General features: G+C 40.4%; 1 protein-coding gene across 3 annotated transcripts in view; it reads left to right on the forward strand.

The window, feature by feature from the left end:
* Positions 1-82: 82 nt before the first annotated feature.
* Positions 83-22996, forward strand: part of ZDHHC8 (zinc finger DHHC-type palmitoyltransferase 8) — a 124594-nt gene continuing 101680 nt past the window's right edge. Inside the window, exons 1-2 of one of the 3 annotated variants that reach the window (XM_061465628.1) lie at positions 83-419; positions 2792-2887. In XM_061465628.1, coding sequence (XP_061321612.1) covers positions 2886-2887 — 2 coding nt within the window. In that variant the 5' untranslated portion in view covers positions 83-419; positions 2792-2885. Of the gene's footprint in view, positions 420-2682; positions 2888-7653; positions 7897-22996 lie in introns of those variants that run through there. The other 2 variants (XM_061465629.1, XM_061465627.1) reach the window with 2 other exon arrangements.

Consider the following 22996-nt stretch of genomic DNA (forward strand, 5'->3'; position numbering starts at 1 on the left):
TGAAGGCAGCAAAATGGGTGAGTTTAATTTTGCTGTCAAACATCATACAGAAAAGGGGAGGAACACTTGAATGACTTAATTTGTCTCAATCTTAGATATTGATGACGCCTACTTAATGTTATTTCCCTCTCTTCTGCCCCTCTTTATTTACTCATGGATGCTTAAATGATTTCAAGGCATTTCCATTCCTGTTTAGGTTAACTGATCCCTGTTTACAGTTCATGGATTACAACCATCCTTAATGCAAGTCTGCAGTCTCAGAGCCAAGAGATAAGGGACCACAAAGTAAAATAATTCTCTGAATAGCATTTGGCTGAAGAATGTCTTCTAAACTAAAGTCTTCTAAACTAAAGGATGGTTAGTCAGTGTTCTGGTCACGTTAGAAGGCATAGGTGTGCTCTTCTACAAGTTAAAAAGCAGTAAGTATTTTTAAAATTGATCTCGGTAAAATAAGGTTTTGTGGTTTTAAGTCATTCTAATGATAATTTTTCTTATATTTGACATAGAGATGTCCTTGAAATGTTTTTGTAGCTTTCTGTATGCTAAGTAAGAGTTCTAGCTGATGTAGTGTCATCTTGTCCTCCCTGCCTAGATCCGCGGGATCTTGCTTTCCCACCATCTTGACCATTAACAGGGTCATTGAGATGGCAGAACCTGACCTATCTTATTGGGCAGTAAAGAGTCTTAAAGTAATAACTTAGCCCAAAAATTGTAATAGCCCTTTGACCACAGATTTGGCTTGTCATGCAGAAGTTCCTGAATCTGTGGGTGACAAATTCGGATAATAACTGCAGTGTGATATCAAGGTCTAAATTTAAGGTATTGTGCCATAGTAAAAATAGATCATGCAGAAACATATCAAATTCTTTCTTCAGACACAGTACAGAAATTAACTGAATCTTTAATTTCTTCACTTTATAGGAGTGTGTTGAGATTTGTCTCTAGAACCCTAGAGACAAATTGATTTCTAGGCTGTTTTATCACCTGCAGTTGAATAGTGGCTACTTTTCCTTTTACTCCCAGCAAGGCATGATAACTTCTGGCATGTTTAATTGCTGACTAAAATAATGGGGAATATAATTTTGTTAATGCAGCTGACTAGAAAATAAAGTCACTTTGAGTGCTTCTCACTTCAATAACATTGTTGCTAAGAATATGGCTGAATATTACAGAAAGTGCTTTTAAGAGGTTTTAATCCATTTTCAGTAAAACCAGAAAATACAGTAGGATTAGTAAAGCGTTGTCAAGTGCTAAAGTTTAACTTGTACAAATTCTTCTTGCTTCAGGGAAAGAAAGATGCTTACTAAGCCAGGCTCAGTAACCCAGCGTTTGTTGGTACTAAGTTTCCTGTGTATAAAACTGGATGAATGAATGTCTTGAGAACACCTGAATAACAAATTTAACTTAGAACTAGGTAAATTTCATGAACGTCAAAATAGTGTCTTTTTCAGAGATATTTAAGGTCTTAAAAAATAGACTTTTAAGTTTTATTATAAAAAATAACTCAGAATAGTTCTCTAAGTTCTGTGTTAATTATTTTGAAGACTACACTAATAGGTTGGGGTTTCCTCAAGGAATAAGTTTGTATTAGTAATACTGAATGTCATATTCACAAATTGCAAACATCCCAATTTGCTGCATTTTAACACTGTAAATGATTATTATTTCCTGTGTATTAGGGTAGTTTGTGTCAAACACACATTCTCTGATACCAAAACCTCAGAAAATTAAAATTTTCAACACTATGCAGATGTAAGAATGTTGTGAATCAGTATTCTTGATACAACATGCTCAAGAAATACCTGTATGTAAAGAGCAAATATAGAAGTCTGAATAGTTCTTCCAATTTTAACTGAAAAGTGAGGGATTGATATGTATGTGTATCTTCATCATGAAAAGAACTGATAGGGCTGTGCAGAAGAGGAGGAGGAGAGTGAGGTTTTCAGGTGTACCACCTCTTTTCTCAATTGGTATTTTATGTAGATGTCTGGGGAGGTATTTGGTTCAGAAAGCATTTGCAGCCTGAGGATGCTGGAGCATCTATGCTGAAAGAGCGCTCACTGCCCAAACCAGCTGTACCAGTCAGGAGTGTGGATTTCCCAGTTTGAGAACCTTTCTGGTTCAGAAGGTGAATGCTGCATCTGCTTTCTGGCTAATCCCGAGTTGTACTGAACTCTGATTTACCATTACAGGCTATGCATTGTGCTGCTTCATCTCAATGCATTCTGTCACCTAACTTAACGAAAAAGTTTAAAGGCAAGACTACCTGATTCAGAGTTCAGAAAACTCCACTTGTTACCTGTTTAATTGCAACTGTTTGTGTAGAAATGGAGATTGTGGGGGAGATGATAACATTATAAACTGCCTCACTGTTTTCTGATCTCCTGTACAGTCTTCAGTGCTGAGTACTTAAAACAGTGGTGCAGTTACTGAAAACAAACCCAAACCTCTCTAATCAAGTCTCTGAGGCCATCTTCATTTATGCCCTTCTGTTCCCAATATCTGTTTCTAGTAAGCTGTGTTTTCTAAGGTGTCTGTGGCAAGCCTAGTCTCTTACCCTTGGCCAAACTGATTTCAAAGGGCTCTTATATTACTGAGGTCTTGTCTCTGTGTAAACTTGTACGTGTTTAATAAAGTGAGGTGTGTCTAAAGGAATTTTTTTAATGGTTTATTAGAACTTTAATGGTTGTCCTAATTAGATTTAGCTAGAATTACTCTTTAAAATGGAAATAAGAGGAATTACCAGTCTTTCGCTATCCTTAACTAAATTTTGACAATGTATCATTTTCAGAGTCAGGAGATAATGAAAACTAACTGCAACAGATCAGGATTAATTTTCTTGATGAAGATAAATTTGAAGTAATCAGCTGTAGAGTGGATTGTACATGTAAGTGATTTTTCAGACTAGTTCATGTGAAACAAGGTGGTCTCTCAAGTAAGCAGCTTGTGCAATTACATAATAAGGAAATAACTCTTAAATTTGTGAAAACTGACAAGCACAGGAGCAAAAAATCCTGCTTATCTTTAAGAGTTGGATAGTTATTAGTATCTCTAGCTGTGCATCAGATTTATGACGACTGGTGTATTTTTCTGATATGCAGATTTAAGTATGTGGTATCTTTGGCCACTTCTGTGACATTAGACATAAGCCACTGACTTAACTCCAGTTCGTATTTGAAAGACTTGTTTATATAACTAGTTTGCTATAATCTCCTAGTGAAATTGCAAAAATGGAACAGCAAACTTTATTTTGTGGAAAGTGTTCGATGCTGCATGTGTTTAATGAGCTTCATAGTCTTAAAGATATTTTCAACTTTCAAGCTGGAGAAATCCAGCTTTTTGATGCTGCTATTTTTAATCAGTCTTCACAAATTTACACCAGCTGATCCACTGTATTGTAGATATTGACTGTTTCACAAAGATGTGCAATTTACTTATGAGTTAATAGAGAAACTAATGGTGTGATAAGTTCTTGCCTATTCCTGTTGGGCTGGCTGTCCTCATTTCAAGTAGCTAAAAGGGTATAGTTTTCTAATGCTGTTTTTCTGTAAAAGCAATTACAGCTATGTAAATGTCAACAAGGATGGATTGAGCATTAAAATGACTGAAAATTTTGCGTCCTTTGGAGGATATTTTTTAATACTATTCTACTAGATATAATCAAAGTTACATTGTTTCATACAAATAGTACTTATCAGGTTTAATACCTTAATTTGTTTGCTGATACATGAATTGCTGTTTGCTCTGAGTTTCAGCAGTATCATTTCAAGTGATACTCCATTCCAGTGGAGAATTACGCTTTCTTAATGATTTTAAACAGGATGATTGATGCATCTGCAGAACTGTTCAGAGGCCTACATTATTCATATGTAAGTAGTTCCTTGTGGGGACGGTTAAGGAATCAGTCTGTAAATAAAGTAATTGAAGTCTCATAATAAATGTGACTTGACATGCCTTATCAGTGCAGTTGGGAAATACATGAGTTCTGGTCTAAGTAAATGCAATCCCATGGAAAGTATGTATTGGAAGATTCTGGAGCATTCTGTGGGATTACTGTTTAGGCTACTGAAAATTCATTATTAGGCAATAATTTTTTGATATCTCTAGTAAGAATTAAAATTGGACAACTAAATGAAAATCATCATATTAAAGTTCCAGTGGGCCTGGCTTGTACCCAGAACTGTCTAACCTTGTTTGGATTCCTTGCCAGCACCATGCTGCATGGGATAATCTAGATGTGCTCTGTATGGAGCACAGCAAGTTTGAGAGGGAAGAAACCCTTTTACTGAATACCTCATTGCTGGTCCTTCAGGGTCTGCCCATGACCCTGAACAGTTCACAGGTCACCAGTACTGCATGAGCTGACAAATGGCATTTACTGTAGTAAGCAAATCCAGTAAGAAAAGAATTATTTATTCTGGTCACTAATAACAGCTAATATGAGTTAGGTGCTGAATTGCCCAGTGACCAAGAAAAGATTCCAGCTAACATTAGTGTCATTATTTGGTATGACAGTTTGATGGCAATCAAGATTTCTTGATGCTTGCTCTGTTGTGACTTTCCTCTTACCAGCTTTGAAGATGGTACCCTGGCATGTAGCTCTGGCACAGCTGCCGTGGATGGCCCTTCCTCGTGGGGTAAAACCTCTGAGTAAAATCTTGCAAACAGACCTGTGATTACTGGCCATACTTCCAGATTATTTTTAGATTGTTCTTTGCAGCTGTGTTTGTTCTTTGGGTAGTTATTAAGTCTTTTCCTCATTCATGCTGCCATTGCTCTTTACTTTGGTACTGCCAAGATCTTCACACTAACAAGGTGTCCTGAATCCAGAAACTACAGTCCTTGAAATAAAGGTGTTGCTCCTGAAGAGAGCAACTCTGAGACATGCCTCTTCTGCTTTAGTCCAGTCCTCCTCAGACATCCTTACTATTTCAGTGGTCAAGTCAAGACTTTCAAGACTTTAAATATACTTGCCTTGTAGCAGTGAGATTGAATGTTGCTTGGCAGTGCTTTATGCTGTTGTGAAAATAGATCAATTCTCAAGAATTGGAACATTAGTGGGAAGGAATTGAGGTGAACTGTGGGAATTGTTGGACACCAAATTACAGAACTTCATAGCTTTCTGGTAGGTAATATACAGTGTGCAGCAGGAAAAAAGAATCTGAATACACAATTCAGCCTAACACTGTAGCCTTGCAACAGGGAATGACTGAGCCCTCTTTTGGAAATGCTGGTTCTACATGACTGCACTGTAGCGCAGCAGAAGTCTTGATCCACAGGATGACTGTGCAGCCCAGGCCAGTTTCCACAGTGATCTTTAAGATCAGTTGATGTTTGATGAAGTGCCTTATTCATTGCTATGAAAGCTACAGTTCTTTGTGCCCTGATACCATGTACTCACACTGTTGTCTTTAGTGTTCCTCTATAGAAGCACTGCATGGCTAGGAGATTTTAAAAAAGCAGTTTCTTGCTACTGAGTACCTCCTTTTGGAGCAGGAGTGGCTTAGAAAATTGATCATCTAAGTTTGGGTTGTTACAGTGGGACTGGGGAGAAGCATTAGTGTGTCTGTGATAAAGGGAAAACCATTCTGAAGGGTGGTAGGAGCAGGAGTACTGAATACACCCCACTTGCAAAGTTGCGTTTGAGAAGCAGGCTTTCTAGAGCAGTGGGAATCCTCACAGGAAAATATAACTGAAAGTAAATGAAGTGCAGAGAGCAGAGTAGGAATAGTCTCCTTAAGAATAATTCCTCTTCACATAAAGGAATGCTACTGTCCCAGAAAAGCTTTGTCCTTAAAAGAACGACATTTGAAGTAAAACACCAACTTCCAAATATCTGTTTTAAAATGAACTTATTACTCCCTAACTCCTGCTAGAAACTCCTGCTTCTCTTGCTCACCTAGAAGGGATGCTTGCATGTCCATGCTAAAAATGCAGATCTGTCACTTGGGGACAACTTCTTTACTACTTTTCAAGCCTTAAGAAATACATTTGAGTAAGACTCTTGCTGTCCATTACAGGATGCTAACCAAGCTTCATAAACGGTCTGTAATGCTTCTTATAGCAATATTTTCCAGTTTAAAATATCAGTGGAAAAATGAGGGTTCTGTTTGCAGCTGGAATTTTTCACTAAGAATATTGCTTGAGTGGGGAGAGGGAAAAGGCCTTTAACTGATGGATGTCATGAAGCCTCTGCTGATGTCATGCAAGTGGTGCCAAACTAACTGACTTGAGTACATTAGGTGTGCTCCTTCCAGCTTAGTTTTGTTGAAAAGAAATCTAGTTTCACCTACTTGAGACCACTCGTTAGTGTGCATCAACCTGTGGTGACGGTGATGGAGAGATGTGCTTTTGAACCAGCTGGATACGCCAGCGTAGATGCATCAGCAGCTTCCACATTAGTATGCGGAATTGGGTTCTGTGTGACGCTGTTGACCTTTTGATGAGTTACAAGGATTGTAAGAATCATTTATTTCAATAAGCTGGTGTGACAAGGAGAGTGAAGCATAGGAACCATTCAGTGTCCTCCAGGCATTCAGAAATAACAAGTAGGTGTTGTCCCTCCCTTTCCTCAAAAACCTAACCCTGTTAGGTTTTAAGTTGCCTTCTGGCTTTCATCCCTTTTGGATAAAACTTGGCATTTGTTCTCAGAGGGGTCTGGTTGTTCCAGAGGGGTTTGTTGTTTGGTTGTTCCAGGGCTTGCCTTTTTTGCAAACTGCTTTATTATTGCGTTTTACTTGGTTTGTCCTTAATACCTTTATGACTGTGGAGCTCATCTAGTCTCTTAAAATGGAAAATTAGATCTTAACAGAACTGGAGTATGTACCTTCTAGGGCAAGCTTACTTCTGAGAACACCCTACAAGCTGCAAATGTGGCTTTTGTTGCATTGTACAGTGGTTAGTTTAGCTGTGTTAGCTGCAAATGGGATCGGCTGGGGAAGAGAGCAGGAGGGGAGGGGGCAAGGTGCAGCTCCTGCTGTTCGTTTCTGAACTTCCAGATGCCCTTGAACCCTTCCTTCTGCCTGAGGGTCTGCTGCTGACCGGGAGTTGCTGCGGGGTGGTGTCGCGATGTGAGCCGAGCAGCCGTCCTCACCGTGCTCTCGAGAAAGCCGGTTCGGTGAGCGTTCTGATGTTACCTTAAATCACCTCTTGATGCTAAGGGATGGATTTTAAAAGAACACACTGTCATTTCAGTTCTGTTTGCACTGAGGTGTGCATCCTACAATCGGTTACATTTGGCACGGTGCAGCAGTTCTACTACTATAAATCCGGGTTTAGCTGAACGGAATGTCGGGTTTATTCCCTGAGCTGCATTCGTGTCCAACTGAACAGCTGTGAATCAGCTGCAGGCCCCGACCCGCGGTAAGGGACCCGGGGAGCCCGGCCGCGACCGGGGGCTGCGGCAGTGCAGCAGCGCAGGGCCGAGGCGTTTGGCAGCCGAGCTGCGGAGCGCTGTTCAGATGGGTTTAAGGTCCCAGGAGCAGTCCGGAGAGCTCTGAACAGCCTTCTCCTTGCTCTCCGTGTAAGCGGGGGGAGCCCGGTCCCCACCCCGTGCGCAGCGGCTGCGGGAGGCGCGGTCCCGGCGCTGCCTCCGCGGCCGGCCCCTCCCGCAGCGCTACCTTAAGGGGCCGGGATCCGTGCGGCGGGGGGTGGGATTTCCTGTGCCGGAGGTCAGCTGCTCCCGCCGCCCCGCCCCGCGCCCGGGTCCCGCTCTGCCCGCGCCGGAGGGACCCGCATCCTGCCGGCTCCGTCCTCTCGGGTCGGATTTACAGAGTGATGTGTAAGCTACAGGATGCCCAGCAGCACTGGAAAGAGGTTTAAACCTACTAAATACATCCCTGTCTCTACAGCAGCCGCCTTATTAGTGGGTTCGACTACTTTATTTTTTGTTTTCACGTAAGTACCGCTCCGGCGGAGGGGAGCCCGGGCGGGGGGAGGCGGCGGGGATTGACAGCTCCTCCAGGCCCCGCCGCTGCCGGTCCCGCTCCCTGTCTGCATCCCTGCCGCCTGCTGTCCCTTCCTTCCTTCTCTTTGCGGAGGCTGATGATCTCTCCGTGCCATAAAGCGTAGCTGACAGTCGGATCCTCCATTTCATGGAACACAAATGCTGCCGGACTCCTGCAGCTGCTGGCGGTGCCCATCACAGGCAGCCGGTAGCGGCAGCCCCCCGCTCCCCCCGGTCTGCAGGCAGCTCTTGGTGTCTGGGAGGGAAATGCATCTGCAGCCGCGGCCGCCCTGATGCCGACTGGCGTGAACCAGCCTCTGCTTCAGGAGGGCGAGCTGGCCTTTCCCTCGGTCTCCGCTGTGTTTCGGGGTTTATCCGGCAGAGCCTTTCGAAGTAGAGGGAATCCTGTTCTAGACATCACGGATTCTACGTGGTTTTATGTAACTGTCCCTAAAAGCCTGAGGATCTAATGGACAAATTCAGATTTGCTTGAAGGAGGGAGGGGGAAACTTTTTCCCCCCCTTCCTCCCTGTTTCCTCTTCCCTCATTCCTTTCTCCCTTAAATGCAGAATTGAGCTCTGGCGGGCGGCTTGCGGATCTCCTGTAGTTCTATTAGTATGTGAGCGGTGTAGTGCTTCAGCTTTCTGTTTCTCCTCCTTTATATAAACTTGAGCTATGTAGATCGCCTCCCCTCCCTGTGCTGGGGCAGCGGCAGCTTCCCTGCAGAGGCGTTGGTATTTCGAGAGAGATGCTACAGAACTGCTCTGAAATGAGCTTTGACTAAGCCGCTTTTTGGAGAGGAGAAAACAGCACTGTTGGATATTAAGATTTATTGTTTCATTTATTTTGAAACCGTTTCCCTTGGTTTGCCATTGGTAATTTTGAACTGAGCCTACTGAAGCTGTTAGAAGCAGAAGGCTATCAAACAGTGGGAGTATGTCTGTGTCCGTGTCCTTATGCTTCTTGGTTTGGCTGTGACGTGATTCTTCATGTGTCAAAATGCTCATTACTGGCACAATAATCTCAATGTAGGATTCCAGAATAAAATGCAAATGTTGTTTTGTCTAACAGTTTCTTTAAATCAGAACAGATTTTGACGCTTGAGTTATGCTCTTGACTTAATGTGACTTGATTTCTCATTGCCTGTTTTTAATGCATTTGATATAAAGTGCTGGTAAATCCTTTCAGGATATTGAACCGTTTCAAGAACTGGTACAAGCCCCAAGAACTGGTATAAATATAAGCCCCTCATTCATCATTTGGGCATCTAATTATAGTTTGGCGCTCGCGGACAAACACAAGGCTGAAGTTGGCTTTTGGGATGAACTTGGTTGACGCGGGTGATGTGGATGTTTTTCAAATATAATATGAAGGTGGGATCTTAATGCCAGCATTTATTTTTCCTGCACCTTGAGAAATGGATGCGTGCTCAGGTTGTTTTGGAAGTTGTGTGTTTGCTTTCACATGATTCTTCCAATGTGGAGCTACAATTACTAGTGATACAAGACTTTCTGGGTAACAGTTGTTGTTGAAACATCCTTTTGGCAGCAGGACATCAACTGACATGTTTGCTTTAGGATTTGTTACTGTACGGAAGAAGCAATTTGCTTTAGTCTATTACCAGATCTCCAACTTAACTCTGCTCCCTCTGTTATCTGTGAATAATTACATGCAAGATGAAGTATTTTTAGGCTCTCTCCATATTGTAACTTGGCCTGTGCATCTTGAAGTGTTAGTAATTTTTTCTGAGGACTGTCCCAGACATACGTTCTCTGCTGCTGCCAAGTCTTGTGTGTAATAAAAGTAACACATAATTGAGCAACTGTTGTCAGGCAGTATCTGGAGTCCTGTCCATTCAAAAATACTCAGATAAATGTGTATGGAATCGCTGTTGTCTCTTACCCTGAGCAGTTCTAACAAAATCTGTCTTTGTCTTGGAATCAAAGCAAGTACTATGCATGGGATCAGTGTCTTTTTACGTGACAGTGGGTAGTTTCCCCTTTCTCAAGCATCTCCCATTTTTATCTTTTTCCACAGGCAGTTGTTTGTCTCTGAAGATCTTTTTGTTGGGATGTGTTATTAAAGGCTGAGGAGATAGACCTGAATTTTCAGGGGTGTTGATTTGCACAACTCTTTTGATGTTGGGTAGATCTCTGACATGCAGCGATTGAGGCACTGGCCTAAAATTGCTCTAAGCAGTGTTATTAAATCAATCCATGCTTACTTTCATGGCGCAAGAACTTTATGAGCAGAAAATTTACATGTGTTTTTATTAATTCCTTATTTGTCATTAAGCTCTAAGGCTGCTTTGTCTGTTAATGAACCAACCTGTGCATCAATATGTGAAACTGGTGATAGATGGGTCTTGGATATCAAATTTTGGGTGCAGATCAGCTCAGTGGGATTATCAGGGACACAAGCAACTTCAGTGCAGTGGAACTGAATAATGAAGGTTAATGTGTGTGGAAAATTTGAATAATAACTTTTTACAAACCATTTACTGAATATAAAAAACAATCCTTGTAGGGTGCTGCAAATATTTCTGAGTAACAGGTATGAAAACCAGAGATTCTGACTGGGCTTTCTCCCTAGGCGTGTTTGTGGGCTCAGGCCACATGTTGTTAAGTGTCTTGGGCTAGATGAAAATATCTTTGAACTTGAAGGCCAGGGTTAGTTTTTAGCAGTATAGCCTTTATTTTTAGCTTTTGTCCAAACAGCTTTGCTAAATGGCAGCATATAAAGAGAGTTTGAAGTACATGGTACCCACTGTTATTTCATGGTAGTGTGGATCAGTGATACACTATAATTTGGTTAAATTCCATTATAGATTCTCCTTTTTTCTTTTTCCTCATCTAGCTATTTAGGATTCCCTGTATCAGTGTTATATTCCCTCTGCATTTATGAGGGGGAACTGAACTATTTAGCTATCAAGATTATTGCCTGGAAAGGCAGCTAAATATCGCAGTTGTATTATCACAGGCTTTTAGCTCTCCATGTGTGTTCCTTTAATAATAAATACAAGCATGTGAGTAGGTGTCTAATTTGTCACAGTAGGAGAGGTAAACAAGCATTAACTGCAAGCATTATGAAGGAATGTATCAATATATAAAGATTAGATTAATTTACTTACATGAAATCAAATGGCATCATGAAGGCAGAACCAATTTTTCTTTACATTGCAAGAATCCAGAATGATTCAGTTGTAGCAGACATGAACTTTTTTCTACCCAAACCATTTTTCTTCATGTTTCTCATAAGGCTTTTTGGTAGAGATAGCAATTTAACCTATTTTACTGAAGTCTGGACTCTTACGTCTTGGACTGGCAGCTGCTATGATATGATCATTCAAAGAACCTGACTTTTGAGAACTTCCTGCCTTATTTTAGGTTGTCTAACTTCAGTAATAATAGAGAATGCAGCTTAACTGTCAGTAAGCATAATGCTGTAAAGCATGTCACCCAATGAGCTGTTGGACTTAACAATGTTAAAGGCCTTTTCCAACCTAAATGATTCCATGGTTTTTCTTGAGCTAGTAGTTCACTTGTTTAAATTGTGCTACTTACTGTAGTTTTTATTGCTGAGAGCCTCCAAGTTTAGCAGCTGCAGTGCCTGTATCTGTAGATTACACAGCAAGCTAAAAGCATAAGGTTTTAAGGAAAAACTGTGGCTTATTTTAGTAAGGAGGAAAAAAAAAAAGGTCTTGATTCTCTCACTGAATGTTGTAGACTAGAAATTTCTGATAAAATACCCTTTTTCAGACTGTGCTTTCAGTAGCATGCAGGCACTTGAGCATCTTTGAAGCACAGCAGAAACACATAATTCACATCAAAGGTCCAGGTGCCACTACTTCTTTGATATAATGGTAGTAATGCTGCTATATATTATTTCTTCAACAGGATAATGAAATGGGTAATTTTCTGGGTTAAGGGAAAACACAAATAAGATGAAAACTCACTCAGGCACTACTGAAAATGAGACTTCAGCTTTGTTCTTAGAAGTCGTAAATGGGAGGTAATCATAAGCATACTCCACAGACATATGCATTGGCACTCTAATGCAGTCTGTGGCACAGGGGAATTTAATACCAATAACATTCAGGAGACAACTGAGGAGTCATAAATTGGTGTAGAAGAGCAACTGAAGCTGAAGTCACAGGAGTGGTGGAAAGAAAATAAGAGAAAGAGCTTGTACCCTGCTATTCAGCTGGTAGAAGGAGGAAGCATGGCTGTACTCAGTAGCAGAGCTGGTGGATTTACCTTAGCAAGATTGAAAGCCTTGGGTTTATTCATAAATGTTTAAAAATGTGGTATTCCCCCCACATTTGTGTATCATGTTACTGTATTTCATGAACTAAAAAGACTAAGCATTCCAGCAGTGGCTGAAACATCCAGGTTACCAGTATATGAATTCAGATACATTTCTATTATGACAAATGTACTTCTTAAAGCATAAGAATGCCCATCCCCCATTATCTGATCCTGCACTAGAATAGCCCTAAAATAAATATGTAATAGCATTTTAAAGTTCAAAACTGTAGTAGCCATTCTAGATGGTAGTTAATGGAAATATAATTATATGTGTACCTTAGATTCTTGGACTGTTTGTTAGATCTCGTCTTCCCATGACTTGTATATGTTCATAGATTAAAAATGGGAAAGCATCATCTGCGGGTTTGACTTGGGTTTGTTTAGTCACTAGCAGAGGTCAAGCTAATAGAACATCATCTTTGCTTTAGTGAATTTTGTCTCCAAAGATGTTTTTCTTACCTAAAGTATTTTAAGGACTTCACTGAACTCCAGTTCCAGATGTTCAGAACTTCTGCCAGTTCAGTGTTCTGATTTCAGTTAGAACAAATGATAGAAAGTGATTTAAAATTTATATTGCAGATGTTATGGAGCTTCATCTGTAACACAGGTGCATTTCATACCAGCTTAGAGGAAATAGAACTGGATACTGATATGCACAAAAAAGAGAAATTAAAGATACTAAAGAAAAAATCATAGCTTGGGTTATCCAACATATGAAGATTAAACAGCATGAATTCTATCTTATGGTTTGGCCTCTGCCTAGTAACTTGCTGAAGACTGCTGGTGGATGTGGTGTAGCTCTGGTGGCAGTTGCTTGTGATGGGTGGTGCCAGAATTTCAAGGTTTGCTGTGGTGTGTGTGAAAGCGCATGGATACATTGCCACTGCTTCTCTGCTTCCTCCTTGTACCTCCTGATCAGTCACACCAGCTACCCTAGGAGTTCTGGAATCTTTGCAAAACAAAGCTTGTCATCCTTGTCTGTCTGTAGCTGTTCTAGAAATTCATTTGATGTCGGTCATGCTAATTGTAAAAAAGAACAAATTCCCCTTCTTGAACTTTCTAAACCATACTTCAGTACTTGATGTATTCGTGGATTTCTGATAGATTTTTTAAATTTTTTTAGTTCTTTTTTTCTCACATGCCAAATCAAGACATTGCTGGAGCTGGTAGGGAGCAGCTTCAGAAAGCAGACATTCACTGACAGTAAATGACACTATATAAAAGAAGAAGAGTGTGCAAAAAAAGGGTGTGTTGGTTTAATCAGTGAATTTCAAAACTGACTTCACAAATAAACAGTGATTTCAAGTAGTGCATTTCAGCCTTCTGAGGTATCTTAACATTTTCCATCTTAAATGCATCTTTAACAGCTGGTTCTTCCTGTCCACTCTTCTTGTGATCCAGGAAAGGTAAAGCTTGCCAGACTGACCTGAGTCATCTCAGTTGTCATGTCTGTCAGCTTCTGAAAAATATTTATTCTTGTTGTGACAAAGAAATGTCCTTTTAAGCTGTGGCAGTTTCATCTTGGTATAGAACTTCTGTAAAAAGAATCTAGACAAACTTGTCATGCAAGATAAAAAGGCAATCTCAGCAGGAAAATCCATTAAGCTGAAGTGTGAAAAGTTGTGTTGGTTTCTTTTAATATGCCGAAAGAGAGCTCAGTTCTCCTGCTTTTATCTGGTTGATTCTATCATCTCTGCTTCCAAGAGGCTAGCAAAGCTGGCAATACAGGACACTTTTGAAAGCTATTGAAATTCATTCCTTTAGAAAACCCCCACTGATATTTATTATTAACAGGAATATTTTTTTCTTCCTGTAGTCTGGGAGAGGGAGAAGGAGAACCATGTTTCTTGGTGGGAGTCCATAGGTAGACATCCTCAGCTGTGCACATGCAACCATCAGAATGGCATGTCAATGCTCACTGTAGATCTTGTTTTAAAGGCAGAAGAGCTAATGCAATCAAAGTTATTCCTGTCCATGGGCCATGCACAGCTGCGGTTCACTGTGTGATTTATGCCAATAACAACCTCCTTCCTATTTTTCCTAATGAGCAGAGATAAAGGAGGTATGGAAACAGGAATGAGTGTCTCAATTAGATCAGGGTGGGCCTCTCAGCCTTTTTACATGAATATATAAGCCATTTTTCTATTTTTCTTTAAAGTCCTTTTCAAAATGCTGATTTGAATACTGTCCATGTTTGCTCAAGAATGCCACACATGTGTCCTTTTATAAATAGAAGCAATCTCTACAGAATTGCTCCAACAACATGGGAATTCAGTTGGCTTATTGGTAATGCAAGCTAAGGGATGCTGCTGTTCTAAACACAAGTAAAACTTAAATTGAGAGACAGATACATGTGTCCTTAAGAGGTCTGATTTTTGAGGTTCATTACCTGGGACAGTTGTTGTTTACACAAAAACCTTAAGTGTGTAATTAACTTATTCTGTTAGTGGGTGCTTCTTATCTGAAATCAGATGTAGGACACTGTGGCGTGGGGATCGGTGGGACCTGTGGAAGGTAACCTAGAACAGGTTTTCTGTTACTAAGTGTACAAGGAAACCTTTCAAAGCCTACGAAGGGAAACCATAAGTTCTGTTTATCTTGCATTAGCAGATGTCTGAAATACAGTATAAGGTGGTATAAGCCAATCTAGAGCATGAAATAGAGGCATACTGGAGTGGGGAAAAGTATCTTAAAAGCTGAATTGGTAGTACCTTTGTGTAACCAGTACAAAAATAGAATACTGATTTACTGCTCTTTGATTTGAGCCAGTAGATACAAGACTTCTTTCTCACTAATTCAAAAGTAATGTTCAATTTGGCTGCACTGTTAGAGAGCTACTATTAGTTGGTCATTTGTCAGTGGGTGCTGCTAATGAAATTGAAAGGAAGAGGCACAGGGGCTGAAATAGTAATGCTGCAGGCTTAAATGGAAATTCTGCTGCCGCCTTCTGCCAGGAATAGTGGAGATTGGAAAAATGTAGCCAGCCTAAATCTTATTTTACCATAGGAGAGGTGGTTTTGGGGATCCCTGCTTGGTGATTGTCATAATTAATTCAAATGAGTACACCACAGCACAGTGTATACTATGTAAATCTGCAACCCATAATCTGTATCCAGAAAGAGGATTTAATTACTCAGTGATTGTTCTTCCACAATTACTAATGCAATTTAGCTAGACTTGCTCCAAAGCTGTCCAAAGCACCTCATATTCTGAGCTCTAAACCTATTACACAGACATTAGTGGGTGCTTGTTTTTCTCTTGATGGATGTTATGGAATAAACTGTCCAGTAACCCATACTTGGGTATTGCAGTGGTTACCATGGTTTTCTGTTTGTGAAGGTGTAAACACAGAATTTGTGGACTTCGAATGTGAAATCCTTATGAAATATCTGTACTCTAGTGCTGTGTGTTGAGATCAACCAGTAACAAAGGACAGTGGAGCCAGGTGCAGGAAAGAGACCTCTTGAATTTTAGATCTAAACACCAAAGCAGCTGCTGCCAGCACACACGTGCACCATTTTGTTAAGGCACTTTAATGCTGTGTGAAGTCACGTAATTTGGAAATGCTGCCCTTTGTGCTGGGGGACTACAAGCTCTATGGAGCAGGGCAGGCAGTATGAAGATGGGAATACGTGAAATATGGATTCTTGTCAAACCACATATAAAATGATGTCATTATTTTTTGATGAAGGGAGGTGTTCATAGGGGCACACTACTCAGTAATACACGGAAATAAGGTTTGTATGTGCCACTTTGAAATGACTGTTCTCCAGAAAAGCCCTGTATGCACTCAGACTAAACTAATCACAGAACAGTTTTAAATGAACAAATTACTTTTTAAGTTGGAGCCTAACAAAGCAAACTTGAAACTGCTTAAATATATAAGGGCTTTTGTAAATAAAGGCAATGCAAAACCTTACTCTCTCAGGATTCCTAAAACTAAATTGGCATTTACATTAGCTCTCTTGCATGTCTTCAGGGAAATAATCCAATGTAATATCTATATCAACACAATTTAAGTATGGTGCTGGGAATAAGGGAAGCTTGGACATTTTTTATAAACAAGCATCATTTTAATTTAAACTTGAGTCAATCACAATAATGCTTCAAAATGGAAAAGTTCAGCTTAAAACTTTCCTGCCTACTCTGATCCCAGTTGGCTAGGAGGTGCAGGTATTTTCTCATGGAAAAACACTTCCCCATTTCCAGCCAGTTCAGTTTCAAAAATTATTTGGGATTATTTTCATTGTGTATAACCTCCCTCTCAGTTTTTTTCTCATGAGTGAGATCTCTCTCATTTTGCATGTTTAGCTTTCTCTGAAGATTAATGTTTGCCCTAGCAGTAAGACTCTCCAGATGTGTTATGATCTAATAACACTGTGGTTAACCCTTGTCTGCTGTCAGCAGCTTGCTGAACCACCTCATGTGTTTTACCAAACCCCAGCTTTTGATTATGCACTTTCTTGGCTCCAAGCAGCAGGAGCCATTAGTTGAGTAGGTGGGCGTGCTCTCCCTCCCTGGGAGTTGTATCCACTAGCAGGCTCTGGAACCTCTGCCCAAAGACTTCCCCCTGGAACTGTGCTGTTAATGTGGCTTCTCCTCTTAACATTCCAAGCACAATAGTGGAATGAGGGCTTGGGGATGGCTGTATGGTCTTCATGAGGCCAGACCTGTGACTTTGACCAGTAACTCTAGGTTCCTGTTTAAATTATCATCTCATTTTTCCCTTGTGTGGTTCTTAAGTCTCACATCTACACTTTCTGTTTGAAAGTCTTGCCTTATCACCTGGCCACATGGAAGCAAATTTCTGAGTCACTCCTTGAATGTAGATTGAGTGAGGTTTGTGGTTCGAGTTGCAGTCTAGGTTAATTGTTGGGGGTTATACAGACTTTACATCTCTAGCTCAAAGAAGTCACTCTGATGGAGCTGGGATTTGGCCTGTCGGGACTCACTTTCTTTGGGTATTATGTGGCATGTAGTCCTGATGTTGCCTTGGTTAAAATTAGCAAGACTTCCCTGTGTATGTGCATTAAGATCTTGTCTCTTTTCTTATCTGCTATGTAGGTGACAAGTTGAACTCACCACTGTAAGAAATTTATTTGATGAGAAATGTTATTCTGGTCCATACCTCCAGATCAGTTCTGTTTCTTGCCTGCCTTCAGTTGTAACTTCTGCAACTGGCCTTGAACCAAGTTAAATGCTTAAAACTGCTGGAGAAGTATGCAAAAGCTAGCAAAAACTGCTACAGGTAGAGCCATAACAGTGAACAGACAGGGCGTGCTAACCCTGTTACAATGAAGTTATATATCAGTTATATAATACAGTTATAATTTAGTATCCTAATTCACAGGGTTGTTACTTCTCATGATATTTTTTAACTCTATTTATACTGCATGCTAGTTACTCTGCAAAGAACCAAGTACAAGCTTGTGTAGTAATGCAGGACTAAAAAGAGACTTCATACTATGTGCATTTTAAAATAACTTTGTACAAACTGACAGCCTCTGTCATTTTTAATTTGATGGGTGCACAAGTAGGCTGGCTTTGCACATACTGCAGTTCGTGTTAATTGCTAACAAGTCTTCATGGCAAAACCAATAAAAGCATCAACAGGCACTGGAATGTTTTTTCATATCACCAAGTTTTGATCATTCTGCAGGAAGAGGTATACAAAATGACTGCTCCTTCACACACAGGATGAGTCAAAAAGCAGGAGATACGGAACCACTGAATCTGATGAGGTAACTTCAAATTCGCATATGGAAGTTATAGCATCTGCATCAGCAAAGGGGATTAATATTTGCCACAGATTTCAAAGTGCAAAGACAACGCAAGATTACAGTGACAGGACTTGCTGTGTGTGGCCATTAAATCAATGTGGGGTTTGTTATATATTTTTATTTGTTGTTTTGTTTTTCTTTAAATTGTGGAACAGAACTTCTAGTCCATGTCCAGATACAGAACTGTATCAGAACGTAAATTGCAAGCGCCATCTCAGCTTGTCTCAGCAGAGCTGTGCTGAGAACATACCCTCATCTCATATAATATATACATTTTGAAAGTTAAATTTTGAAATAAAAGTCTATCTCCATGAAAAGTGTTCTTAAGAACCTGGGGGATAGTGAAGGAGACAGGCAGACAGTTTTGTTTAGAATAGTGAAAGGGTTGGTCCCTTGAAATGGGATGGTTCTGGTTGTGTCATTGTGTATTTTCAGAAAATGGCATTTGACAGAAAGATGGCAATGATAATAAGATACAAGATCTTACACGTGACATTGAATTTGTCCCGGCTGATGATGATAAACAATGTTTTCAACAGGCTGCGAAACATCTGCTTTCCTTCTGTAATGCTTGAGCTGAAGAAGACAGAAAATAGCATAGTGATCTTTTGTGTCACATTTGGCCGTTAGTGGTAGGAAACTTTGGTCATAAGCCTTCATGGGACCCTTTCTGACTTACATAGGTGTGATTCCCCTTTGGGAGATGCCCAGGAGACACCATTACTCTGTCAGAGGGCAAGGCTGTAAAAGATGCAAAGCTGGGAAAATGCTTGGGTGTGTATATGTATTTAAATATGATTTTGTGAATAGACTATTATCAGGGTTGCCTAGTGCCTGGGCTCAGGTCTTAATCCTGCATAAACCTTTCTGTACTCTCTGGCAATTTGCTTAACCCTTCTGAATTAAGTGCAAAATTTCTACCTGTGGCTGTTTCTTACACTGGTAGTTATCTGGGGCAGAACTGTGCTACTCCCTGTGCTAAAGTCCCTGTCCCTTCTGGACTCCAGCAGCATAACTTGTGAATTAGGTCATCAGTGCTATCATCCCTGTTCCTCAAAGAGGGAAACTGAGGCAGGATGTCACTGTACAACTGGAGTATTGGTGATGAGGAGGTTTTGCACATATATGGCAACTCTAGGCTAATGCCCTGTCAGCCCAGGACTCAATGAAGATCATTCTTTCATAGAGGGTTCCTGAAGATATGGTTTATTCTACAGTTTCTTCTCCGTCTCGTGTCAGTTTGGACCATGCAAGGGAGAGTCATACAGCAAGACCATTTGATTCGTTAACACTTCAATCTGCATGAATGTATGAATATGGAGATAAAAGTACTAAAGCTTCATTGTCTGCCTTTAAAATTTTAATGGTAACATTTAGACTTTTAAACTTCAATTTGAATGTGATTCCACAATGGCTAATTACTTCTGCCAAATAATTTTTCTTGCATGGCTAATGCAAGAAAAGGCTAGTGAGATAGAACTGAACATGGTATCTATGGTTCAAGAACTGAAAAATTAATGATTCCTTCTCTAGCCTCCTGTGTTTGATTTATAATTCATATCTGATAAAACATAAATGCACATCTGAGCCAGCTATTGTTTCTTCATTTACTATCTAGATGGGGTTTTTTAAGTCTTCCCGTGATGGATGTTGGGGGCTTGTGAATTTTGGGCCACAGACCTGGCAAGGTGGCCACCTGAAGAAGGTGGTTGCCAGACCCACATATTGTTCACCTGTCATTTCCTTCAGACTCTGTATCCAGTCTAGTGTCTGGCCCCAGGACTTGTGTTGACCCCAGACTGCAGAGCTGCTGCAGCAGGCTGCTGCAGTGACCCCTGACTTTAAGAATTAACTGAATGTGTGGTTTACTTTTTCAGAGGCACTTGACAGCAGAAAGAAATGGAGAAGTACAGGGGGTTTAAGTGTCATAAGCAACTAGGTGCAGTCACTCTCCATCTCAAGGAGAGACATGGGTCTAGACTAAGCACTAACCCCTGTGCATAACACATCCTTCACTTCCTGTGTGACTTCTGAGCAGTCTTCACAGTCACTCTGGGTCTTCCTGGGATATCTGGCTGCCTCTTGTCTGTCTCTTTGCTAGATTTTTATGCTATTCTCAGTCTCTCACTTGACAGGTGCCCTCCCGATCAGCCTGTTCAGGTAGATTCTATAAGGTCTTTTGCCCAATACACATGCATAGGGTGATCCGCTGCTTGTTCAGCTTCTGAAGTGCCACAGTACAGAAAAGGGATTCGTGGTACGAGGTGCAGCTCAAACTCTAATCCCATCTGTTGGGCTGGGGTGTCTTTTATGAGTTAGTGCAAAAATCTGTCTGTATTGAAGCTGTAAGGGCTCTCATTGGGTCACTGTCTTTATTGTGACTCACCTGCATTTGGTATCCTTTCCACAGAGGCTGACCAGCTTTTCTATCTCATTCCTCATTAGGAAGCATTCTCTGTGAATTGACTTGTCCAGAAAAGTAAGCAGAGTTCGGTTGGGTCAACAGGTAGGGAGTTGTCCAGCAATTTTCCAGTTACATTGTGCTCTTCTGAACATGAGAGCCCTGTTTAGTGGAGTGATGCACTGGATCCTCCAATTTTGTGATGGATATGCTGTGTGCTTTTGTTTGCATCTTTCAGAGCGGCTTTTATTTGTGTTGCATCAACTGCTGTGGAAATGAGGAAAAGCTATTTTGAGTGTAATATCCACTTGGCATTTAAAAAGTGTCTCTTCTTGCCAGTTTTCTTCTCAGTTCCCTTAGAAATACTTTTCTGTTGAGCTGCTTCTGCTATTATGTATGTTGTGGTATGTCTCCAAAACAGCAAACTATGCATGTATGATGGGTGGATGCTTGCATGTCTGATGAGGGGTTGATTCCCCTGGGCATGTAAGTCCTGCCAACTCTTTAGTTAGAAAACGTGAGGTTTTAATATACATTCTGTCTCTTGTTCCCAGTTTGGCCTCTTCCTTCGGAAAGTGTTTTCTTTGGAGCAAGGAATGATGTGCTGTATTTTATTTTTTTTTTTTAATAAATAAGAGTTTACAGTTATATTGAGATAAATTAAACTGTCTGCATCTAATTCAGACTTCTTCCCTTAGTTCCTTTCTCACTCTTTCCTACCATGCCTGTTTAAATAACTCAATGAAGCTGTCTAAAAGTTACACAGATGGGATGAAAAGCATATCTAAAGCTAGAACCAGATTCTGATCTCCTGACATGCTAGTTAGAATCTCACTGCAAAGTGATTATTCCTAGGCATTCAAGTGGGTGCTTGCTTGGTTTAAATCCCTTGGAGGGCTGTTGGTCCTGTGATACTTCATCTGCCTCTATTAGCTGGTATGTCCCGGGCCTCATCCTTCTAAAAGAGGACTGTCTGCTGCCCAAGGACAAGATCCTGTTCTATAATGTAGAAACGATTAATTTTTCAACAGAAAAAGAAGAGTAACATTCCTCAACTTCCTCTTGGAAATGCCTGAATCATTTTGGTTAAAACCTTGAAGTGGGACAAATATTTTGCTTGAAGGGGAGAGCTAGCAGAAAGACTGCAGTCTAACAGTGAATTTGGCAAAGTGATTTAGAATGGAAAATACCCTGCAACACTGCTGTATACCTGTGCACTCTCAGTGCCATCAACAGATCTGAACACTCTCCCACTGATTTTTCCAGTGGCTGCTCTCTTTACTCCTCAGTTTTCAAGTCGGACTTCCTAATTTTCAAGCAGCAGAGCCTATCTGCTGAAAGTCAGGCCTCTTAAATCTGCTACTTCCATAGGGTGACAGTTTTAAAAAGGTTGTGTTTGCTCTTTGTCTGAGTTCTGAAAACAGTGATTCAAACAAAATTATCTCCTTTAGATAATTTAGACACTTCAGACAATATACGAGTCTGCTCTCATCTAATTGCTAGGGGGCAGGATGGAAAGACAGGAGAGCAGAATTGTGAATTAATGTGTCAAGGCAAGGATTTCTTTCTTTTTCCCCTCCATCTAAATGTTTAGACAAAGGAAGTGTATCTTAAGGAAGAATCTGCAGAATGGGAAGGAATCTTCTGGGTTCCCACAGAAGTAATGCAGAAGGCATTTTATTTTCTCCAGGAATATAAAAACACTTGAGTATCACTTCCCTGACTTTACCTGTGGTATTCTGAAGGTTATTGGAAGAAAGGTAAGTGAGGCCTAGACTAACTCACTGCTGATTTTTTTCTCTGTGCTGTAATAGCTTTGTCCAGGTCCATGTTCAAAAAGCAGAAACCTGTCAAGAGTTAATAGATCTATGCTGAATTTCCAAATTATTAGTAGTACTTTACCTGCATGTTAACTTTCTTTTTGTGCTTATTTAACTAAATCTTGGAAATAGCCTTCTAAAAATATAATCAGTAAATGAACTCACAATGGCTGCTGCACTAGGCACACTTGAGAGGCAATCATGTAATTGAAATCAAGAATTTTAGATTTCAAAATAAAGAAAAATGATAATTAAAAAAGTAGAATCCCTAAAGGGAAGGTACTGCATGTTCAGGTCTCTTTTCATGGCCCATTTTATTTATAAATAGAAAAAATGCTAAAGCTCTTTGTATTCTAGAGGTACTGCCAGTTCAGTGTTCATCACGCTCCCACGATATGATAATAATCCAAAAAACGTGTTTCCATACAGATACTAGAAGGTTTTAGGTGCATTAGATTATAAATGTGTATCTGGAAATAAACTGCCAATCTCCATTTTTGGATGAGCCTTAGGGGAAGATTCAGTACTATAAAACAGACTTGTTTAGTGACAGTTCAGCGTCACTTCACTTGCCATGTATGATCACCCTATGAAGAGCTGCGTCCTGCTGTGATGACAGTTTGTTGGAAACTCTCCACAGATTCATTGGAACTTGGCCGAGCCCCAGCTCCACAAAAGAGTGGTCAGAAGAGCCTGTTTGTAGGACACAAGTCTGTCCAATTTGTAGTGTTGATTTGATTCTT

This window comes from Pezoporus flaviventris, unplaced genomic scaffold, assembly GCF_033815535.1.
Source record: "Pezoporus flaviventris isolate CSIRO_AGI_PZ_B2104156 unplaced genomic scaffold, CSIRO_AGI_Pfla_v1 ptg000041l, whole genome shotgun sequence".
Taxonomy (NCBI): Eukaryota; Metazoa; Chordata; class Aves; order Psittaciformes; family Psittacidae; genus Pezoporus; species Pezoporus flaviventris.